This window comes from Rhinolophus sinicus, linkage group LG07 (genome assembly GCF_036562045.2).
Source record: "Rhinolophus sinicus isolate RSC01 linkage group LG07, ASM3656204v1, whole genome shotgun sequence".
In the NCBI taxonomy this organism is placed as follows: Eukaryota; Metazoa; Chordata; class Mammalia; order Chiroptera; family Rhinolophidae; genus Rhinolophus; species Rhinolophus sinicus.
This window is the reverse complement of record NC_133757.1, coordinates 67312475-67332685: the sequence shown is the minus strand read 5'-3', so window position 1 is coordinate 67332685 and position 20211 is coordinate 67312475. Positions and strand designations below refer to the sequence as shown.

Genomic DNA, 20211 nt, shown 5'->3' with positions numbered 1-20211 from the left:
TTCATTTATTTTGTTCTTTAGTTTCCACATATAAGTGAAATCATATGGTATTTGTCTTTCTCAGTCTGACTTATTTCACTTAGCATTATACCCTCTACGTCCATCCAAGTTGTCACAAATGGTAAGATTTTATTCTCTTTATGGGCATTTCTTCTTTTCCTTATAGCATTTGGTTCTACATATGAAAAGTCACATCAGTTTTGTTTGTATTCTCTTAATTGCTGAAGTGATATTGCTGTACCATAAAAAAACAGTACTTGTAACTATTTCAATAGAGTTTTGCTTTAAAAAAATCCTATGTATTACAAAAGAATAAAATGTGTGTGTGTGTGTGTGTGTGTGTGTGTACACATGCATGCACACACATGTAACACAATTTATCTTTTTGGCTATCTTGTGCCCATATTCAGAGCCCCTGTATTTGTTCCACTGCTATATGTGGTGAGCTCTTATCAGATTTTGCTTTCTGCTGGATGCTCTTTGTTTAAACACACACACACACAAAAGGAATTATTTAAGCTTGACTATGATTAATTTCCCTGCCAAATCAGTCATTCCACTGTCTCTGTCAAATTCCAACCCTTCAACTCTAAGAATAAAGATTTCCTGAGCTATCTGTTAGGATGTGTGTTCACAAGGTAATGTCAGAAACATGGCGATGTGAGGGGTGCTCCTTGAAATCTCTACTGGAAGTTAAAACAAATCGAACAGCTATACGAGGTCAGACAATTAAGTTCGTGAACTAATCCTAGAAAAAGTGCTGCATACCTCATTTACACGGTTTCCTATTATGGCTACCTCATTGCTGAATATCACTATGGTCACTTTTAAAGTACTCCCCTTGGGAAGCTACGCACTGATGCCAGTGCCTAGTCCACCCTTCAAAGCAATTTTGGAACTCTTTCTGGAATGGCCATCAAAGCTGTCACTGTATTACCCTTGATGTCCTGAATATCATCAAAATGTCTTCTTTTCAATAGTTCCTTTATCGTCAGGTAAAGAAAGAAGTCATTGGGGGCCAGCTCAGGTGAATAGGGAGGGAGTTCCAGTGCAGTTATTTGTTTACTGGCTAAAAACTCCCTCACAGGCAGTACCGTGTGAGCTGGTACATTGTCGTGATGTAAGAGCCATGAATTGTTGGTGAAAAGCTCAGGTGTTCCAACTTTTTCACACAGCCTTTTCTGCACGTCCAAATAATAAATTTGGTTAACACTTTGTCCAGTTGGTACAAATTCATAATGAATAATTCCTCTGATATCAAAAACGGTTAGCAACATCATTGCAACAAATTCACAAATTTAATTGTCAAACCTCGTAATTTGACAAAGGATGCCCTACACAACACACAAGCGTATTTTGAGAGCTCGGCACTTCGAAACATCTGAAGGTGGGCCAATTGGGGCAAAGAAGGGAAGAGCGAAAAAGGAAATGCAGAGACGTAGACTGACGGGCACATCCTGTAGCTCACTGCACTCCTGGGAGAGGGAAGGATCCAGGATGCAGGTGCACTGTCTCTGGCCCACAATCCTGCCTGAGGTATAGCATATAATATGGCTGAACCCAGCGATCGGGGCAGAGACCTCAGGGCAAAGACTGAATACAGAAGGGTGAGAACTGTGGTTTAAGCCCTCACTGCCAGGTAGAAGGCTGACTCCCACCACCCTCCCAATGCTCGCCTCCCCCCACCCTCCTAGTGTTAGGAGCCAACTCCAGAAGAAGTTGTACAAGTGTCCAATTAAAGAGTAAGAATATCTACAGCCCTGAGAACTGGAGAGACAGTCCCACAGGCACAGATGCACAGTGCAGCTAATTCCAGTGACAGGGAAGGAGCTGTGTAGGCGTGAGTTGGCTGTGGGCTGGAAGTCGCCATTGCTTGGTATCACAAACACAACTGCCTCCTCTCCCAGCCCAACCCATATCCACCTTTCCAGGATGATCCCTGCAGGAAAAACCAGGGCTGCTGAGATTATTCAAACTGCATTGGGCTGCAGGGGCAGTATTGGGATTTCAGAGGCTTGGGACTCTATTGCCCTCCACATCGTCCCACAGAGGCAGTGCCTGAGACCCAGGCAACCTGCTCACATAGAAGAAGCCCACCTTTGCAGGTAACATCCTGTCGAGTGAGAAGCTGGAACAGTGTGAGAGAAAATAAAACGCTGCAGTGACTCCTACTTGAAAGCAAAAGAAAGACCTCTTCATATCAGCCTGCTGCAGAATCTACTCCTGTAGATGCCCAAGAAGAGAAATAATAATTCATTAATTGTCATGATTAAGCAAGGTAACAAGTCAGCCCAGAAAGAAAATGAAAAACCTCCAGAAAATGACCTTAAAGACGTAGAAATATGTCACTAAAATGACAGAGAATTCAAGATTGCAGTTGTGAAAAACTCAATGAGATGCAAGAAAATTCAGGCAGTTTAATGAACTCAGAAACAAAATCAATGAATAAAATGAATATTTTACCAAAGAGATTGAAATTCTAAGAAAGAACCAAATAGAAATTCTGGAAATGAAGAACTAAATAAAAGAGATGAAGAATGAAATAGTCAGCTTATGATATAGAGCTGACCAGATGAAGGAAAAAGCTAGTGATATCGAAGATAGAAATTTGGAAAGGACACAGATGGAAGAAGAGAGAGACTTGAGTTAAAAGAAAAGAACTCCACAATAACTTTCTGACTCCATCAGAAACAGCAACATAAGAATAATGGGTATATGAGAAGGAGACGAGAGGAAGAAGGAACAGAGAGTCTATTTAAATAAATAGTTGATGAGAACTTCACAAACCTTTGGGAAGAACTGGATCCTTGAATCCAAGAAGCAAACAGACACCTAATTACCCCAATCCCACAGGCCTTCTCCAAGGCACATTATATTGAAGCTGTCAAAAATTAATGACAAAGAATCCTCAAGGCAGCCAGGGAAAAGAAGACAGTAACCTACAAAGGAAAGCCCGTTAGATTATCAGTAGATTTTTTCAGCAGAAACTACAAGCCAGGAGGGAGTGGAATCAAATATTCAAACTCTTGAAAGAGAGGAATTACTAGCCAAGACTAATATACCCAGCAAAGTCATCCTTTAGATATGAAAGAAGAGTAAAGACCTTTCCAGAGATACAGAAGCTGAGAGAATTTTCCACCACATGGCCTGCATTACAGGAAATACTGAAGGAGGCTATTTGACAAGAAACAAAAGAATACAAAATGATGAGCAAGATTACTGACAGACACACAAAAGCAGGAAATGCCAAACCTACACAAAATAGGGCACTGTACACTTAAACAGAACATAAAGGGTAAAGATTAAAAACATATTATAGAAATAGGAAAACAAGAAAAAGACAACTTGCTACTGAAACTCAGAAATCAACACACAACATAAATTGGTATAATTTGTGACAACAAAAACATAAAAGGGAAGAGAGGAAAGATCTGAACCTGCAAAGGGGAGTGGAGGGATAAGCATGCTGAAGATAAAGGACTACTGTGTACATGAAACTTTCTTTTATGTAAATTTAATGGTAACCACACACACACACAAATCCAGAACTAAGAGACATAACATAAAAGAAGAGGAAACGGGAAAATCATAGAATACCACCAAACTAAAATAACAAAGACAAAAAGGCACAGAAACAATGGAGACACTGAGCTACCAGAAAACAAAAGATAAAATAGCTAGAGGAAATCTTCATATATCAATTATCACCCTAAATAGAAATGAACTGAACTCACCAATAAAGAGGCACAAAGTAACAGGTTATATCAAAAAAAACAAGAGCCAAACATATGCTGCCTCCAAGAGACACATGTTAGCTACAAGGACAAATATAGACTCAAAGTGAAAGGGAATAAAACGATACTCCAAGGAAATGGAACCCAGAGAAAAGTCGGTATAGCCATACTTATATCTATCGAAACAGATTTCAGGATAAAAAAGATTACAAGAGACAAAGATGGATATTTCATAATGATTAAAGGGACAATACAACAAGAAGACATAACACTTATCAATATATATGCTGCCAATAGGGAGCACCAAAATGTACAAAGCAACTAACATAACTAAAGGGAGAAACTGACCAAAATGCAATTATAGTGGGGGACCTAAATACGCAATTGACAGCTATGGACAGATCAGCCAAACAGAAAATCCAAACATCCAAACAGTAAGGAAATATCAGCTGTAAATGACACAGTAGACCAACAGATCATCCAAACAGAAAATCCAAACATCCAAACAGTAAGGAAATATCAGCTGTAAATGACACAGTAGACCAAATGGACATAATTGACATTTACAGAGCACTTCATCCTAGAATACCAGATCATACTTCTTTTCTAGTGTACATGAAACATTCTCAAGGATAGACCATATATTGGGATATAAAAATAGCCTCAGCAAATTTGAGGTTGACATCATACCAAGCATATTCTCTGACCACAAGACTTTGAAATTGGAGATCAGATGCTAAACCAAAGTGGGAAAAACCACACATATGTGTAGATTGAACAACATTTTATTAAAGAATGGGTCAAAGAAGAAATAAAAGAAATCAAAAGATACATAGAAACAAATGAGAATGAAAATATGTCCTATCAAAATTACTGGGATGCAGTGAAAACAGTAACAAGAGGGAAGTTTGTATCATTACAGGCCTATCTCAAACAAGAAAAATCCCAAATAAACAACATCACACCTTAAAGAACTAGAAAAAGAGAACAAGTGAAAGCCAAAGTCATCAGAAGGAAGGAAATAACAAAAATCAGAGCAGAACTAAATGAAATAGAGAACAAAATGACAATAGAAAAAATTAATGCAACAAACAGCTGGTTCTTTGAAAAGATTAATAAAATTGAGAAACCCTTGTCTAGACTCACTAAGGTGAAAAGAGAAAAGACCCAAACAAAATCAGAAATGAAACAGAAGTTATCATGGACAGCACAGAAATACAAAGGATCATACAGGAATACTGTGAAGGACTAGATGCCACGAAATTCAATAACCTAGAGGAAATGGACAAGTTCTTAGAAACATATAGCCTTCCAAGGCTGAACCATGAAGAACTGGAAAATCTAAACAGACCGATCACCAGTAACGAAATTGTATCAGTCATCCAAAACCTTCCCAAAAGCAAAAGTCCGGGACCAGATGGCTTCACTAGTGAATTCTACCAAACATTTAATACTTGGCCTCCTCAAACTCTTCCAAAAAATTGAAAAAGAGGCAGTACTTCCTAACTTATGTTATAAGGCCAAGATTACCCTGATACCAAAACCTGGTAAGGATAACGCCAAAAAAGAAAAGTACTGACCAAGATCTCTGATGAATATAGATGCAAAAATCCTAAACAAAATTTTAGCAAATTGGATACAACAGTACATTACAAAAGTTATACATAATGATCGAGTGGGGTCCATCCCAGGGGCACAAGTATGGTTCAACATACGGAAATCAATCAATGTGAAACACCGTGTAAACAAAATAAAGAATTAAAATCATATGATTATATCAATAGGTGCAGAAAAAGCATTTGACAAGATACAACATATTTATGATGAAAACACTTAATGAGTATAGAAGAAAAGTGACTTAACATAATAAAATCCATATATGACAGAGCATCAGCTAATATCTTAATGGTGAAAAACTGAAAACTTTTCCTCCAAAATCAGGAATAAGACAGGGTGGTCCCCTCTCACCACTGCTATTCAACATAGTGTTGGAAGTCCTAGCCAGAGCAATCAGGCAAGGGAAAGACAAGGCATCCAAATTAGGAATGAAGAAGTTAAATTGTCACTTTTTGCAGATGACATGATTCTTTATATAGAAAACCCGAAAGACTCCACCCAAAAGCTCTTAGAAACAATAAACGGTAAAGTTGCTGGCTACAAAATCAATATACAAAAATCCATTGCATTGCTGTATACTAACAATGAAATTTCAGAAAAATAAATGAAAAAAAAAAAAAAAACCACACCAATTCCTTTCGCAATTGCAACAAAAAGAATAAAATACCTAGGAAGGAATTTAACAAAGGATGTGAAGGACCTATACACAGAAAACTATAAGACATTCTTAAAAGAAATTGAACACAAAACAAAGAAATGAAAAGATAGTTTGTGTTCATGGATTGGAAGAGTCAACATAATTAAAATGGCCATATTACACAAATCGATATACAGATTTAATGCAATCCCCATCAAAATCCCAGTGGCATATTTTAAAGAAATAGAACAAAAAAAAAAATCATCAGATTTGTATGGAATCACAAAAGACCCTGAATAACCAAAGTAATCCTAAGAGAGAAAAAAACAAGGCTCTAGGTATCTCACTTTCTGACTTCAGTTTGTACTACAAAGTGACAGTAATCAAAAACAGCACGGTACTGGCAGAAAAACAGATACACAGACCAATGGAATAGAATTGAAAACAGAGAAATAAACCCACACATCTGTGGGCAGATAATTTTTGACAAAGGAACCAAAAACATACAGTGGAGAAAAGACAGCCTTTTAATAAGTGGTGCTGGGGAAATTGGAAAACCCTGTGCAAAAAAATAAAACTAGGGCCATCCCGGGGGCTCAGGCGGTTGGAGCTCCGTGCTCCTAACTCCGAAGGCTGCTGGTTCGATTCCCACATGGGCCAGTGGGCTCTCACCCACAAGGTTGCAGGTTCAATTCCTCGACTCCCACAAGGGATGGTGGGCAGCACCCCCTGCAACTAGCAATGGCAACTGGACCTGGAGCTGAGCTGCACCCTCCACAACTAAGATTGAAAGGACAACAACTTGACTTGGAAAAAAGTCCTGGAAGTACACACTGTTCCCCAATAAAGTCCTGTTCCTCTTCCCCAATAAAATCTTTTTAAAAAATAAAACAATTAAAAAAAATAACTAGACTGCTATCTGTCACCATGTACCAAAATTATCTCAGGATGGATCAAAGACCTAAACATAAGACCTGAAACAGTAAACTGCACAGAGGAAAGCATAGGTACTAAACTTACGGACCTTGGTTTTAGAGAGGATTTTATGAAGTTGACCTCAAAGACAAGGGAATTAAAAGCAAAAATAAATGAACAAGACTATATCAAACTAAAAAGCTTCTGCACAGCAAAAGAAACTATCAACAAAACAGAGGCAACCAACTGAGTGGGAGAATATTTGCAAAGAACACCTTCAAAAGGGAACTAATATCCAAAATATATAAAGAACTCATACAAATCAACAACAACAAAAAATCCAGTTAAAAAAATGGGCAGAGGACCTGAACAGACATTACTCCCAAGAAGATATACAAATGGCCAACAGATACGAGTATATAAAAAAATGCTCAGCTTCATTAGCTATTAGGGAAGTGCAAATCAAAATCATGAGATATAACCTCACACCTGTTAGAATGGCTATCATCAACAAGACAAATAATAACAAGTGTTGGAGAGGCTTTGGAGAAAAAGGAACCCTTATTACACTGTTGGTGGTTATGTAAATTGGTATAGCTGCTATGGAAAACAGTATGGAGGTTCCTCAAAAAAATTAAGAATAGAATTACCATATGTTCCAGCAATCCCTCTTGGGTATCTACCTGAAAAAAATCTGAAAACATTTAATGTAAAGATATATGTATTCCAGTGTTCGTGGCAGCTTTATTTATGGTGACCAAAACATGGAAACAACCAAAGTGTCCTTGAATAGATGATTAGATAAAGCAGATGTGTTGTATATACACAATGGAATATTATTTGGCTATAAGAAACGATGAAATACTGCCATTTGCAACAACATTGATGGATCTTGAGATTATTTTGCTAAGTGAAATAAGTCAGACAGAAAAAGTCAAGGGTCATATGACTTCACTCATATGTCAGATATAAAACTGAAAGCAACAGAACAAGACAAACAAACAAAAACTCATAGATACAGACAACAGTTTAGTAGTTACCAGAGGAAAAGGAAAGTGGGGATGGTAGAAGAGGGGAAAGGAAATCAAATATATGGTGATGGAAGGAGAACTGATGGTGTGGTGAGCACATAATGCGATATATAGATGATGTATTATAGAAATGTATCCTTGAAATCTATATAATTTTACTAACCATTGTCACCCCAATAAATTTAATAAAAATAAAGAATGTGTGTCCAAAGCTGGTTTATTTTATTATGAATTCTAGATCTTTCAAATTTTTCTCAAATTGTCTTGTTTTTACTCCTTTGCTGTGCTTTTATCGAGTTATCCTTATTTGAACTTTTTACATTTTGAACTCTTAACTGGTCCTTATTTGTGAATCTCTTTCTTTAGTTCCCTAACACTCTCCTCTTGGCCTACTCTTACATTGAAATAAGTTTTTTCAGGCTTCATGGTATCGGTCTACTTTATCCTGCCATCATTTCAAATATTGCTGCTTCCACGTATTCTTCTTTTGGGACTCTTCTAGAACGCTGTTTTTCATACACATGAAAATATTATTTGTGGAAATTTATTTATATGTATATCTGCCAAAATGGACAGTTTCAGCTCTATGTTCCACGGTCACTTCAAGCACAGCATGACCAAAATTCAACTAATTTCCTCCTTCTGTCCAACTTATTCTTTTCTTTCCCATTTTGTGTGGATTTCCTGATTGTCATAGAATAATGTTAGTTGGTAAACTACAAAAGTCTCTCTGTACCATAACTGGCTCTAACTGCATAGCTAGGATACAGGAAACTTCAATTTAATTTCAGCATATAAGTTGGGAGATGATTGTTGTCAGAAGAAGCAGAAGCAGCTTGGAGCTCACTCCATAGCAAGTCACGAGGAGATTGATGGGAGAGAAGAGATGGTGATGTCATAGCTGTAAGAGAACAAAAGATCAACAAGGCGTATATACTGCCAAAATCAGTCTCTCACCCTGATTGGAGAAAGATGGAGAAGAGTTCTGAGACCTGTGGTATCTAAGTACTGACACTGGGAATTGAAAAGAAGGGACTTAGAATGTGCACAGGTGGCAGCTTGGAGCAGGCAACAACTCAGAGGAAAGGAAGGAATCCCATCCTCTTGGTAATGAAGGCAAAGAAGAAAACAAGCACCTAAAATTAGGTGTCCTAAAAAAAAAAAAAAAAAGTAGTATCACAGAATCTAAAGATACCACCTTCAGTGAGGCTATTTTCTTCAAGAATGTGAACATACTATGCCAACAGAAGAGAGCTTTTGAAATAAGAACTAGAATAACCCTTTCATTCCTTCCCACCATTAAACCAACTTTTATCTTCGTTGGATTAATGAACAAAATTAGTTACTCAACATTGTACAATATCAATATAAGAAGAAAGCATTAAGCATGAATTAATACCTTTTCAACTGATGTAAATACTCTTCCCTCAAACAAACACAAAGTAGAGAAAAACACAACTTGACAATATTAAGTAATTTGATAGAAAAGAACCTTAAAAATCATAGATTGAACACTCACAATAAAATGGAAAAATAAGTAAATATAAAATATAGGCATGTTAATTCGGGAAAAAATAGAACAGAAAGTCATTTCAGATAAAAAGATTAAATTACAGTACACCTAAGGGAGAAGAGACATCAATGAAAGTACCATAAATGACATACGAGAGGAATGGAAAGAGACTGTAGTGGGGGGAAGAAACGAACTGACAAGGATGAAGAAAAGGGTACTAGAAACAGAAGAAAGACCAAGTAGATTCCCTATATAACAAAAACTAAATAGTGAACAGGACTATTATTTAAAACTAATTCAAGGAAACGTTCCACAAAGAAAAGAAAAACTGAATCTAGGTATTGAAAGGGCTCTCTGTGTACCAGAGAGAATTGACTAGAATGGTAAACACAAGAGATTCTAGTGAAACTACTAGATGTACTCAAAGGGGAACAAAAGTCCTGTGGGTCTCAAGGAAAAAAAGTCTAAGTCACTTGGCAAGGAAAGAAAATAAAATTGACATAATTCCTGTTAATAACATATAAATATATAAAACAATAGTATTAATAGTAAAATAGTATCTTTAAGAAAGATACTGTGAAGCAAGAATGTATATCTATCCAAGATGTTCTTCAAGTGAAAATACTGCACTTCAGATTTTATGGAATGTATAAAAAACCAATTATCAGAGGAAAATTCATAGCCTTAAATAGTTCAATCAACAAAAATGCAGAATGAAAATAATTAGCATTATGGCTCTAGTCATTACCAAACCATATAGACACTGGGAGTTACCCTTCCCCTTTCTCCCAGTAGTTATTAATTAATTTCCAATTAATTACAAAGTTGTGTTATGCTTCTTTCCCCCACTGCTGCTACTTTAATGTAAATGTTTATTTCTTACATAGTCTCTTAATTTGCTAATACTCCTTATTTCTGATGTGTTCTTTGCCTCTTCTACTTTAGTTTTCTTCTAACTACTAATCTACTCACAAAACTCAAGTGCTTATATCAATCTCTTCAGTGGCTCCTCATCTGTATTTGCATCTACAAAGTGAAAGGTTGAACATCCCAAAGATGTGTAAGACAGTCCACATAGTTTGAAATAGCAAAATATTGATTCATATTTTTCTTTCATAAAAACTAAAACTTGTCCATTTTTAATAAACAAATAGATGTAAATATATGCTCTATTAATAAGCAGACATCAATTAAGTGGGTGTACAAAATATATTTTAATGGCCCAAAAGACAAATTCAGAATTACTCCATGTTTTGTAACCTGACTTGAGTATCACCTAATCTTGATCCTATGTCCTGTTTTCATATCATACTATCTTATTTGTAGTTTCCTAAGCTTGCCATTTTTGATGCATCCAAGCCTTTGCCAATCCTGTTTTCTTAATTCCTGAAGTTTACATTAGTCAGCTTGGCCACCTAATAAAAATCTAACTTGATAATACAAAATACAAACAACTATCCCTATCTGTGACCTTCTTATATCTTATGCATACTTCAGTCATAGCACCTGCTCTGCTGGTTGCACTGAAGCATTTGCATTTTTGCCTCCATGTCAGAATGTAAGCTCTTGATAACAGGAATGTTTACTTTGATTCATCTTTGTATCTCCAGCAGAGTTCTAGGCATCGAGTGATATCTCAGTAAATATACATTGAACAAATATTTCATATATATATATATATATATATATATATATATATATATATATATATATATATATATATATATATATATATATATATGGCAGGGTACAGAGTAGCAGTGTGTCTTAACTTTCCAGAGTAAATTCTATAGTTAGCACATTAAGAGCTAGTCTACACGTCTTTTCAATGGTACTCTATTCTAATCACTTAAGTTTGAATTGAAATATGTTGTTACAGGGACCAGTAACATTAAAGGATGTTATTGTGGAATTCACCCAGGAGGAGTGGAAGTTACTGGACACTGCTCAGAGGACCCTGTACAGGGAAGTGATGCAGGAGAACTATGGTCACCTAGTCTCAGTGGGTGAGAAAGACTTCTCTGTGTGTAACTCCCAGTAGTTTGCATTTCCTTTCCCAGTTGTGGAACATGGAAGGCATCTGTGGGTTTGAATAATATTAGCTTTGTTTCAGAGGTCAAAGTTGATGAATCCATTTTGGGTACCAGAAAAATATTTGTGTCCCTACCCTCCCGATTGAAAGATTCTAAATTTGACAAGCCTAAGTGGGACCTTCATTGTTCTCCTAAAACTGTACTTTCTTATCCTACAGTTCCTAAATTCCAGACAATTTGTATTATTTTCTTTATCTTTTCCATTAATAGGTTATTGTGTGAATAAGTCAAATGCAGTCTTCAAGCTGAAGCAAGGAAAGGAGCCATGGACATTAGAAGTAGAATTTCCACATCAGAACTACCCTGGTGAGTGAGAAATTATAGCCCTTGTAATTAGTAGTGAGGTGGTTGGTGACCCTTGCTTTTTGAAATATTTTTTCAACAATCTTTTTTTAAAATGCCCTATACTTCTGGAAATGAATGAGGACAATTGATCTGCATATGTAAGCAACATAAATCACAGCTCAATTTTCATTCTCTCCACCAAAATTCCCCCGTTTGCTCAACATTTTTATAGGCTTACTTCTCTCTCCTATATACTAAACTTGACTTAAACTTTTATTTTGTCTTTTTTCTAGAATTCCCAGTAACTCTCTGCCTTTGACGTAAGAAAGTGTTTATAAATCTGACTTACAGGTTTTTTTCAAATGTTATTTCCTCCTTTTATTAGCAACAAAATGCCTTAGTTATTTTCAGCACCAGTTTTAACTTCCTATTCTCTCTTTAAACTGAAATCAGATTACAAATTGTTATGCCTGTCATCAATTATATTATTTCAGAGCGGATACTTCTGGATGGTATTTGTCTTTTACATGAAGTACTGATTATCCTTCCTAAAATCTGCACTTTGTTTGGAGTGTTATAATACTGTATAACACTAAGATAAAAAAATTAGCATACAAAAAATATCTCACTTTGCTTCTTTAAATGCTTTTCCTGTATTTTCTGACTTGTGTACTCATGCAGGAACAATGTGCAAGAGTAATGCCTGGTATAAGTTGTTCAATAGATATTTGTTGAAAGATTCAATTTCAGTTAACAAGAGACAGACACTCCTTATCTTCTTTCCTATGCTCTGTATACTAACTTCTTCAAGGGTTTATCATTTCTTAAGACCAAAGCTTTGCTTCTTAGGCGTAGAACTTCTAAAATTGACATTTCCAATGTGATTATCTTATTTGCCTTCTGGTCCCATATTTTATCATCTTACAGGATGGATTCACTAATCTAACTCCCTTTTTTCTCAGAGTCAGAAGCTAATTTTTAATTTAAATCCTCATAGTAGTTGTATGATGCTGCATATTTACATTGCTGCTAGCCTATCATGGTAAACTTACTCAGACTCTCTCTTACTAAATACTCTTAGGTTAACTTTCTATCAAGAAATAGTCTAGCCCTTTCTTGCATCTGATTTCTCCTTGTGGCCCCAAAACACATGCTAGTCATCACTTCATCAGCTCTTTTAAGTGTCTTCCATAAATCGGATATTATTTCATGTGTATCCAAATTAACCTTGCACAAGTCCCTATCACATAACTTTTCTTATGTTTCCCCCACAAATGCCATGAATTTCCTGTCCCAAGTATCGGCTCATAATCTTTGACTTTCTTTCATTTAAACATGAATAAATATGAAGGTCTAAAATGATGTTGAATAATTAATCTTTAAAGATTGTGTAGTAAATTGAAGCAGAGATGTGGGAGCTAAGCTATGAAAGCAGAATAAGACTTGTGAGTCCTAGGTAACATTACTTTGGAGATGCAGCCCTGGAGGTCAGGATTGAAAATCTCTGGTGCTGCAATTGGGAATTCATCCTGTTAAGTGGATGGCTTGCACTCTGCTTTGTAAAAATCTTTCCTTTTGGACGTATGTGTTCCTGGAACTTTTGTCCCACTGAAAATTAAGCCAACTAAATGGAGAGTGAAAGCTCAAGCTATAGGACTGTTCCTCTAAGAATGAGGTAATTGATGTTCTGAGAAAGTCACTTTAATGTTGACAAATAGATTGTTGTGTAGGTAAAGAGGAAATAAAGTAGAAGTTTACCATCTGCTAACTAATAGGAATCTGAACACAGTAAACTAGATTTGAGCAGATATCTTTCCCCTGATGTTTCCAGTGAAGATAGTTGTCTACTAAGTGTTTTATCACCCTACTTACTGTTGATTGTCCTTAAAGGGCTCACAGCATTCTCTATAACGCCTGCATTCCTGTTCAGCAGCCTTTTAAATATCTTCTGTTCTCTGCACCATTTATTTTTTTTTGTATTAACTTTCTCCAAGTTTTTAAGATCATATTTGTAAAGAGGTACTTGGGGTTATAACCATGTTCCTTCCCCTATCTGCTTTGGCGGTTTTTAGTGTTTGTGATTTTTTTTTTCCTAAACCAAATGGAACAGAAGAAATCTGCATTTGACCATTCCTTCATTTGGGGAAATTGGCCTGAAGCCTAAGAATCAACACTACAAGCATAATAATGTGTTAAGACTTATACAGTATTAAATTTTGGATTTCTTTGTAGAAGATCTTTGGAATATTCATGACCTAGGAGCAAGATACCAGGAAAGCCAAGATGAAAATTCAAGGCAAGTTCAAGAATTCAATTTTAAGATTGGAAGCTTTGTAATAAAGGGTCTTGATGAGGGTACAAGAAGTAGGAAAGCACTAGTTAATACTAACTGTGAGAAAACTAACACTGGAACAAATTCCAAAGATTATAATCCAAATGGGAAAGCCCTTTTTTATAATAGAAACCTTATTCAGGATCAGGAGATTCAAATTTTGAAGCAGTCTTTTGATTCTTCAGAGTTACACAATAAGGAAGGCTTTATTATATGAAGTAGAGTTCAGGCAGTTGACAGACCCTGAGAATATAATGCAAATGTTAAACCACAATGCATGTCAGAGAACATTCACAGTGAATAAATCCTATGAATCTAATGAATATGGGAAAATCTCTAAAAATCGATTCTCAGAGTTATTTGGAAAATACGCACAGCAGACAAAAAGAAAAGCTTTATATATTAATGTATTTGGAAATTTCTCTTTAGGACTGGAGAACTCACAAATCAGAAATCTCATACTAGAGAGAAAACCTATAAATGCAAGGAATGTGGAAAGTCCTTCTTCCAAAAGTCTGCCCTCATAGTACATCAGCACACTCATTCAAAGGACAAACCCAGTGAATGTGGGAAATCTGTCTCTAGGAATAGAGACCTCAGAAGACATCAGAAGACGCATACCAGAGAAAAAACCTATGAATGTAAAGAATGTAAGAAAACTTTCTATCACCTGTCATCTCTCAGTAGACATTTGAGAACTCATGCAGGGGAAAAACCCTATGAATGTGATCAGTGTGAGAAATCCTTCTACCAGAAGCCACACCTCATAGAACATCAGAAAACACACACAGGAGAGAAACCCTATGAATGTACTGAATGTGGAAAGTTCTTCTATGTTAAGGCATACCTAATGGTACATCAGAAAACACACACAGGGGAGAAACCATATGAATGTAAGGAGTGTGGGAAATCCTTTTCCCAGAAATCACACCTTACAGTACATCAGAGAACACATACAGGGGAGAAGCCCTATAAATGTAAGGAATGTGGGAAATTCTTCTCTAGAAACTCACACCTCAAAACTCATCAGAGAACTCACACTGGAGAGAAACCCTATGAATGTAGTGAATGTGGGAAATGCTTCTACCAGAAGTCAGCCCTCACAGTACATCAGCGAACTCACACAGGGGAGAAACCCTTTGAATGTAATAAATGTGGAAAAAATTTTTACTATAAATCAGACCTTACTAAGCATCAAAGAAAACACACAGGGGAGAAGCCCTATGAGTGTCGTGAATGTGGTAAGTCTTTCTCTGTGAATTCAGTCCTCAGATTACATCAAAGGACTCACACAGGAGAGAAACCCTATGAATGTAAGGAATGTGGGAAATCCTTCTCTCAGAAGTCACATTTTACCATACATCAGAGAAAACACACAGGGGAGAAACCTTATGAATGTCAAGAGTGTAGGAAAACTTTTATCCAGAAATCAAAACTCACTGCACATCAGAAGACACACACAGAAGGAAAAACCTTATAAGTAGTATGAATTTGGAAATTCTGTCTGACTTCATCCTTCAGAATAATGAGATAATTCACACAAGACAAAAAATCTTATGAATGTCATCAATATGGGAAAATTTTAGCCACAGTCTTTCTTCTCAGAAAGGAAATAACACAGAAATTCTGAAAATCTACAAGGGAGAAAATTCTTATCATATGTTACACTACTAAATATCAGACAATATAGATGGCAGAAACACTACAAATTACAAAACAAGAGGAAGCCTTTCAGAAGTCATACTTTATTGTACAACATAGAAATCACACAGGTGAGAAATCCTGTAAGTAAAATGAATGACAGGAAATTTTCTGTTAGGGGAGCCATCACTAGACATCCAAAAGCTCACATGAATGAGAAACTCCTGTCAGTGTCCTGAGCACTCAGAAATCTTTTTACACCAGTTGGACTAATATTAGAACACTCAGAAGGGATAACTGCAAAGATTGCACTAGATACAGAAGCCTTTATCAGAAGTGATGTTTCGGTGAATGTCAAATCATTTACTGGAGTAGAACCTTTATAGACATTTTAAATATGTGAAAGCTTTTTATCAAAAATTCAAAGAGCATCTATACTGAGGGAAATAGTTACTAGAAGTCACATTGCAGAGATGTGATTCCAAGGATTTTTTTTTTTAAAGAAAGCTGAAGCCTGAGGTTTGTCAATTTTAGTAATCTTTTCACAGAATCCGCTCTTTGTTGCATTAATTTTTTTCCATTGTCTTTTTGTCCTTGATTTTATTTAATTCTGCTGTAATTTTATTATATCCTTCCTCCTGCTGATTTTGGGCTTCATTTGTTCTTCTTTTTGTAGTTCTTTAAGATGTAATGTTAGGTTATTTATCTGGGATTTTTCTTGAGATTGGCCTGTAATGATATAAATTTCCCTCTTATTACTACTTTTGACACCTCCCAAAAGTTTCGATATGTTGTATTTTCATTCTCATTTGTTTCTATGTGTCCTTTGATCGCTCCTTTTATTTCTTCTTTGACCCGGTGGTACTTTAGTAGCATGTTTAACCTCCACATATTTGTGGGTTTTTTCCACTTTCTTTTTGCAGTTGATCTCCAATTTCAAAGCATTTGTGGTCAGATAGTATGCTTGGTATGATTTCAATCTTCTTAAATTTGCTGAGGCTACTTTTGTGTCCCAACATATTGTCTATTCTTGAAAATTTTCCATGTGCACTAGAAAAGATTGTGCAAGCCGGTGTTCATGGATGAAAGACTGTATAACTGTCGATTATGTCCATTTGGTCTAATGTGTCATTTAAGGCTGTTATTTCTATATATACAATGGAATATTAACAGCCATAAGAAAAGATGAAATACTGCCATTTGCAACAACATGGATGGATCTTGAAATTATCATGCTAAGCATATAAGTCAGAAAAAGTGGAGAACCATATGATTTCACTCATGTGTGGAATATAAAACTGGAAGCAACAAACAGACAAGAGAAACAAACAAAACTCAGAGACACAGACAATAATTTAGTTGTTACCAAAGGCTAAAGGTAGAAGGGGGAAGTAGAAGAGGGTAAGCTGGGTCAAATATATGGTGACAGAAGGATATTTGACTTTGGTTGGTGAACACAATGCAATATATAGATGATTTATTATAGAATTATGCACTTGAAACCTACATAATTTTACTAACCAATGTCACCCCAATACATTTAATTAAAAATAAATACACACACACACACACACACACAAAGCTGAAAATGTCTATACACATGAAGCTTTTTAAGAACCACAAATTGAATAATCAGGCAACATCATTAAATACACGTGAAGAGTCTTGTACCATGTAGGACTTGTGTGTGTACTACAAGATACAGATTGTGGATATTTGATATGCATGTAGAATCCATCCGTAATTGTACATAGGGCAATATGTTATCCTAGTTAAATAACTTTCATGTATATGAAAATATTTCATATTGTCTCAACAGTTATTCCTATTGTTACGATAATGTGTATTTAAGTATAATATTTTTAAAAATTATAATGCATCTTTTTCTCGTTTCCTGACGTTTTTAAATGTAGATTACACACACACACACACACACACACACACACACACAGGGTGCCAAAGAAATGTATACACATTTTAAGAAAGGAAAAAAACTATTAAAAATGTAATATTCAGTACATACCAATAACAGAAGATGAATACAAGTCACGTTTGATTTCTGCAATTACAAGAGGTACCCAAAGTGGTTACCATCAGCATAATTTTAATACTGTTATTTTCCTTTCTTAAAATGTGTATACATTTTTTTGGCACCATGTATGTATGTGTGTGTGTGTGTGTGTGTGTGTGTGTGTGTAGTTACATGTATATGTTGTTACATGTATGTTGTTACATATATGTTGTTACACACACATACACGAGATCTGACAAGTTCGTGAACTTGTTGCAACAATGTTGCTAACCTTTTCTGATAACAGAGGCATTATTCATTATGAATTTGTACCCACTGGACAAGCCAAGTTTACTACTTGGAAGTGCTGAAAAGGCTGCGTGAAAAAGACGACATGAACTTTTCACCAATTCATGGCTCTTGCATCACAACAATGCACCAGCTCACACAGCACTGTCTGTAAACAAATAACTGTATTGGAACACCCTCCCTATTCACCTGATCTGGCCCCCAGTGACTTCTTTCTTTACCTAAAGATAAAGGAGATATTGAAAGGAAGACATTTTGATGACATTTAGGACATCAGGGGTAAAATGACAGCTCTGGTGGCCATTCCAGAAAAAGTTTCAGAATTGCTTTGAAGGGTGGACTAGGCACTGCCATTGGTGCATAGCTTCCCAAGGGGAGTACTTCGAAGGTGACTATAGTGATATTTAGCAATGAGGTATGCAGCACTTTTTCTAGGATGAGTTCATGAACTTAATTGTCAAACCTCGTATAGGTATTATTGAACTAAGCTTTCAAAAAGAAGTTAAAAATGTTTTTGTAAAATGTTCAACTGTCAACTAAATTTTACATTAGGGACACGTTATAGGAAAAGCCTGAGTTTAGTTTTAAAAATAGGTGAAAATACTCTACACAATAAAAACAAATAATGCTATGTAGTGAAATGTTATATATCTTACTATTGATGTTTTAGCAGGATGCAGAGCTATCTGCATTTGTATTTTGTGGGGGAGTCCTAAATGTTCTTCACTGCCTTTTTCTTTCTGGTAGAAGCAATGTGGCATAGGCTCAAATTCTAGCATTGTACATGCCACTTAGCCTCTTTAAGCCTGAGTTTCCTTTTCTATAAAAGAGAAGAGATAATATGTTAGGATTGCTTTGAGGTGTAAATGAGTTAATATTTTTAAAGCACTTAGGATAGTGTCAGACACAAGAAGAGTTACATATTGGATATTATAATCTTCATAATTTGCATTACTGTGCAAACAAACAAACAAACATAAAAGGTTGGCTACCATCATACATTCCTGACATTATTGCTGCAGTGCCTTTGTTTGGTTTAGTTATGCATTTTCCCACAAGTGATTAAGATCTGGCCCACTGGTTCTTGTAGCTGGCCAGCTAAGCATGGTTTTACATTTCTAAAGTTTTTCTGTTACTTAGAGCTAAAACCATCATAACCAATATAAAGTATTCTTTTATATACGGTATGTGTTTCAGAAATGGTGCATACAGCAATTTGTGGTTGGTAGTTTTGTGCAGTATATTTGTTTTATGTGGTATATTTCTATGTTAAAAACGTAAGCATTAGAATTTTGTCAAAGAAGTGTGTTTTGTTTGATGATTTGTAATAACATCAAGAAATTTCCTGATGGAATGTAGTAGTAAATGTACAAAATAAACATTGTCTAAGTTAAATTGAGTTGTTAATGGTCCCTACCCACAGTATTGTTTCTTCAAGTCAATGGCCAGTTTTCCCTACATCACATTACAATTTTTTCACTATCCCATGATAGTCATACTTGACTAATGTAATCTAATAACACAAAAAAGTTATAATACCCAATTCTACAAGTTATATTAGTAGTAATTACATTACTAGTATTACTACATTACTAATAAAATTATTTTAATGTCCATACTTCATATAATTGTCAAATGCTACTCCAATCTAAATTTTCCCACCTTACTCCCCTTCTTAATGAAGATGACTTTTTTTTTTTTTTTCCCCTTGGGGTATATTGGCGAACAGTGTGTTTTTCCAGGACCCATCAGCTCCATGTCAGGTCATTGTTTTCAATCTAGTTGTGGGGGATGCAGCTCAGCTCCAGGTCAAGTCGTTGTCTTCAACCTAGTTGTTCAGGGCACAGCTTACTGACCCATGTGGGAATCGAACCAGCAAACTTGGTGTTACGAGCACTACGCTCTAACCACTGAGACAACCAGCTGCCCACCCAGCAGCTCAGCTCCAAGCTCAAGCTGTTGTTTCTCGTTGGTCCATGTTGGAATCGAACCAGCGACCTTGATGTTAAGAGCACTGTGCTCTAACCACTGAGCAAACCAGCCACCCTGAAGATGACTTTCTTGATGTTCAACTTTTTAAGTATGCCTCATTC

The 20211-nt window shown here is 35.9% G+C and overlaps 1 protein-coding gene across 5 annotated transcripts in view; it reads left to right on the top strand.

The window, feature by feature from the left end:
- ZNF25 (zinc finger protein 25) overlaps positions 1-19513 on the top strand; it is a 36703-nt gene extending 17190 nt beyond the window's left edge. For 2 of the 5 annotated variants that reach the window (XM_074337336.1, XM_074337335.1), the window contains 4 exons: positions 11369-11453; positions 11751-11846; positions 14058-14121; positions 14587-19513. In XM_074337336.1, the coding sequence (XP_074193437.1) occupies positions 11420-11453; positions 11751-11846; positions 14058-14121; positions 14587-15637 (1245 nt within the window). In that variant the 5' untranslated portion in view covers positions 11369-11419 and the 3' untranslated portion in view covers positions 15638-19513. Of the gene's footprint in view, positions 1-10392; positions 10508-11326; positions 11454-11750; positions 11847-14057; positions 14122-14586 lie in introns of all 5 variants that reach the window. The other 3 variants (XM_019717340.2, XM_019717338.2, XM_019717341.2) reach the window with 2 other exon arrangements.
- The last annotated feature ends 698 nt before the right edge of the window (positions 19514-20211 follow it).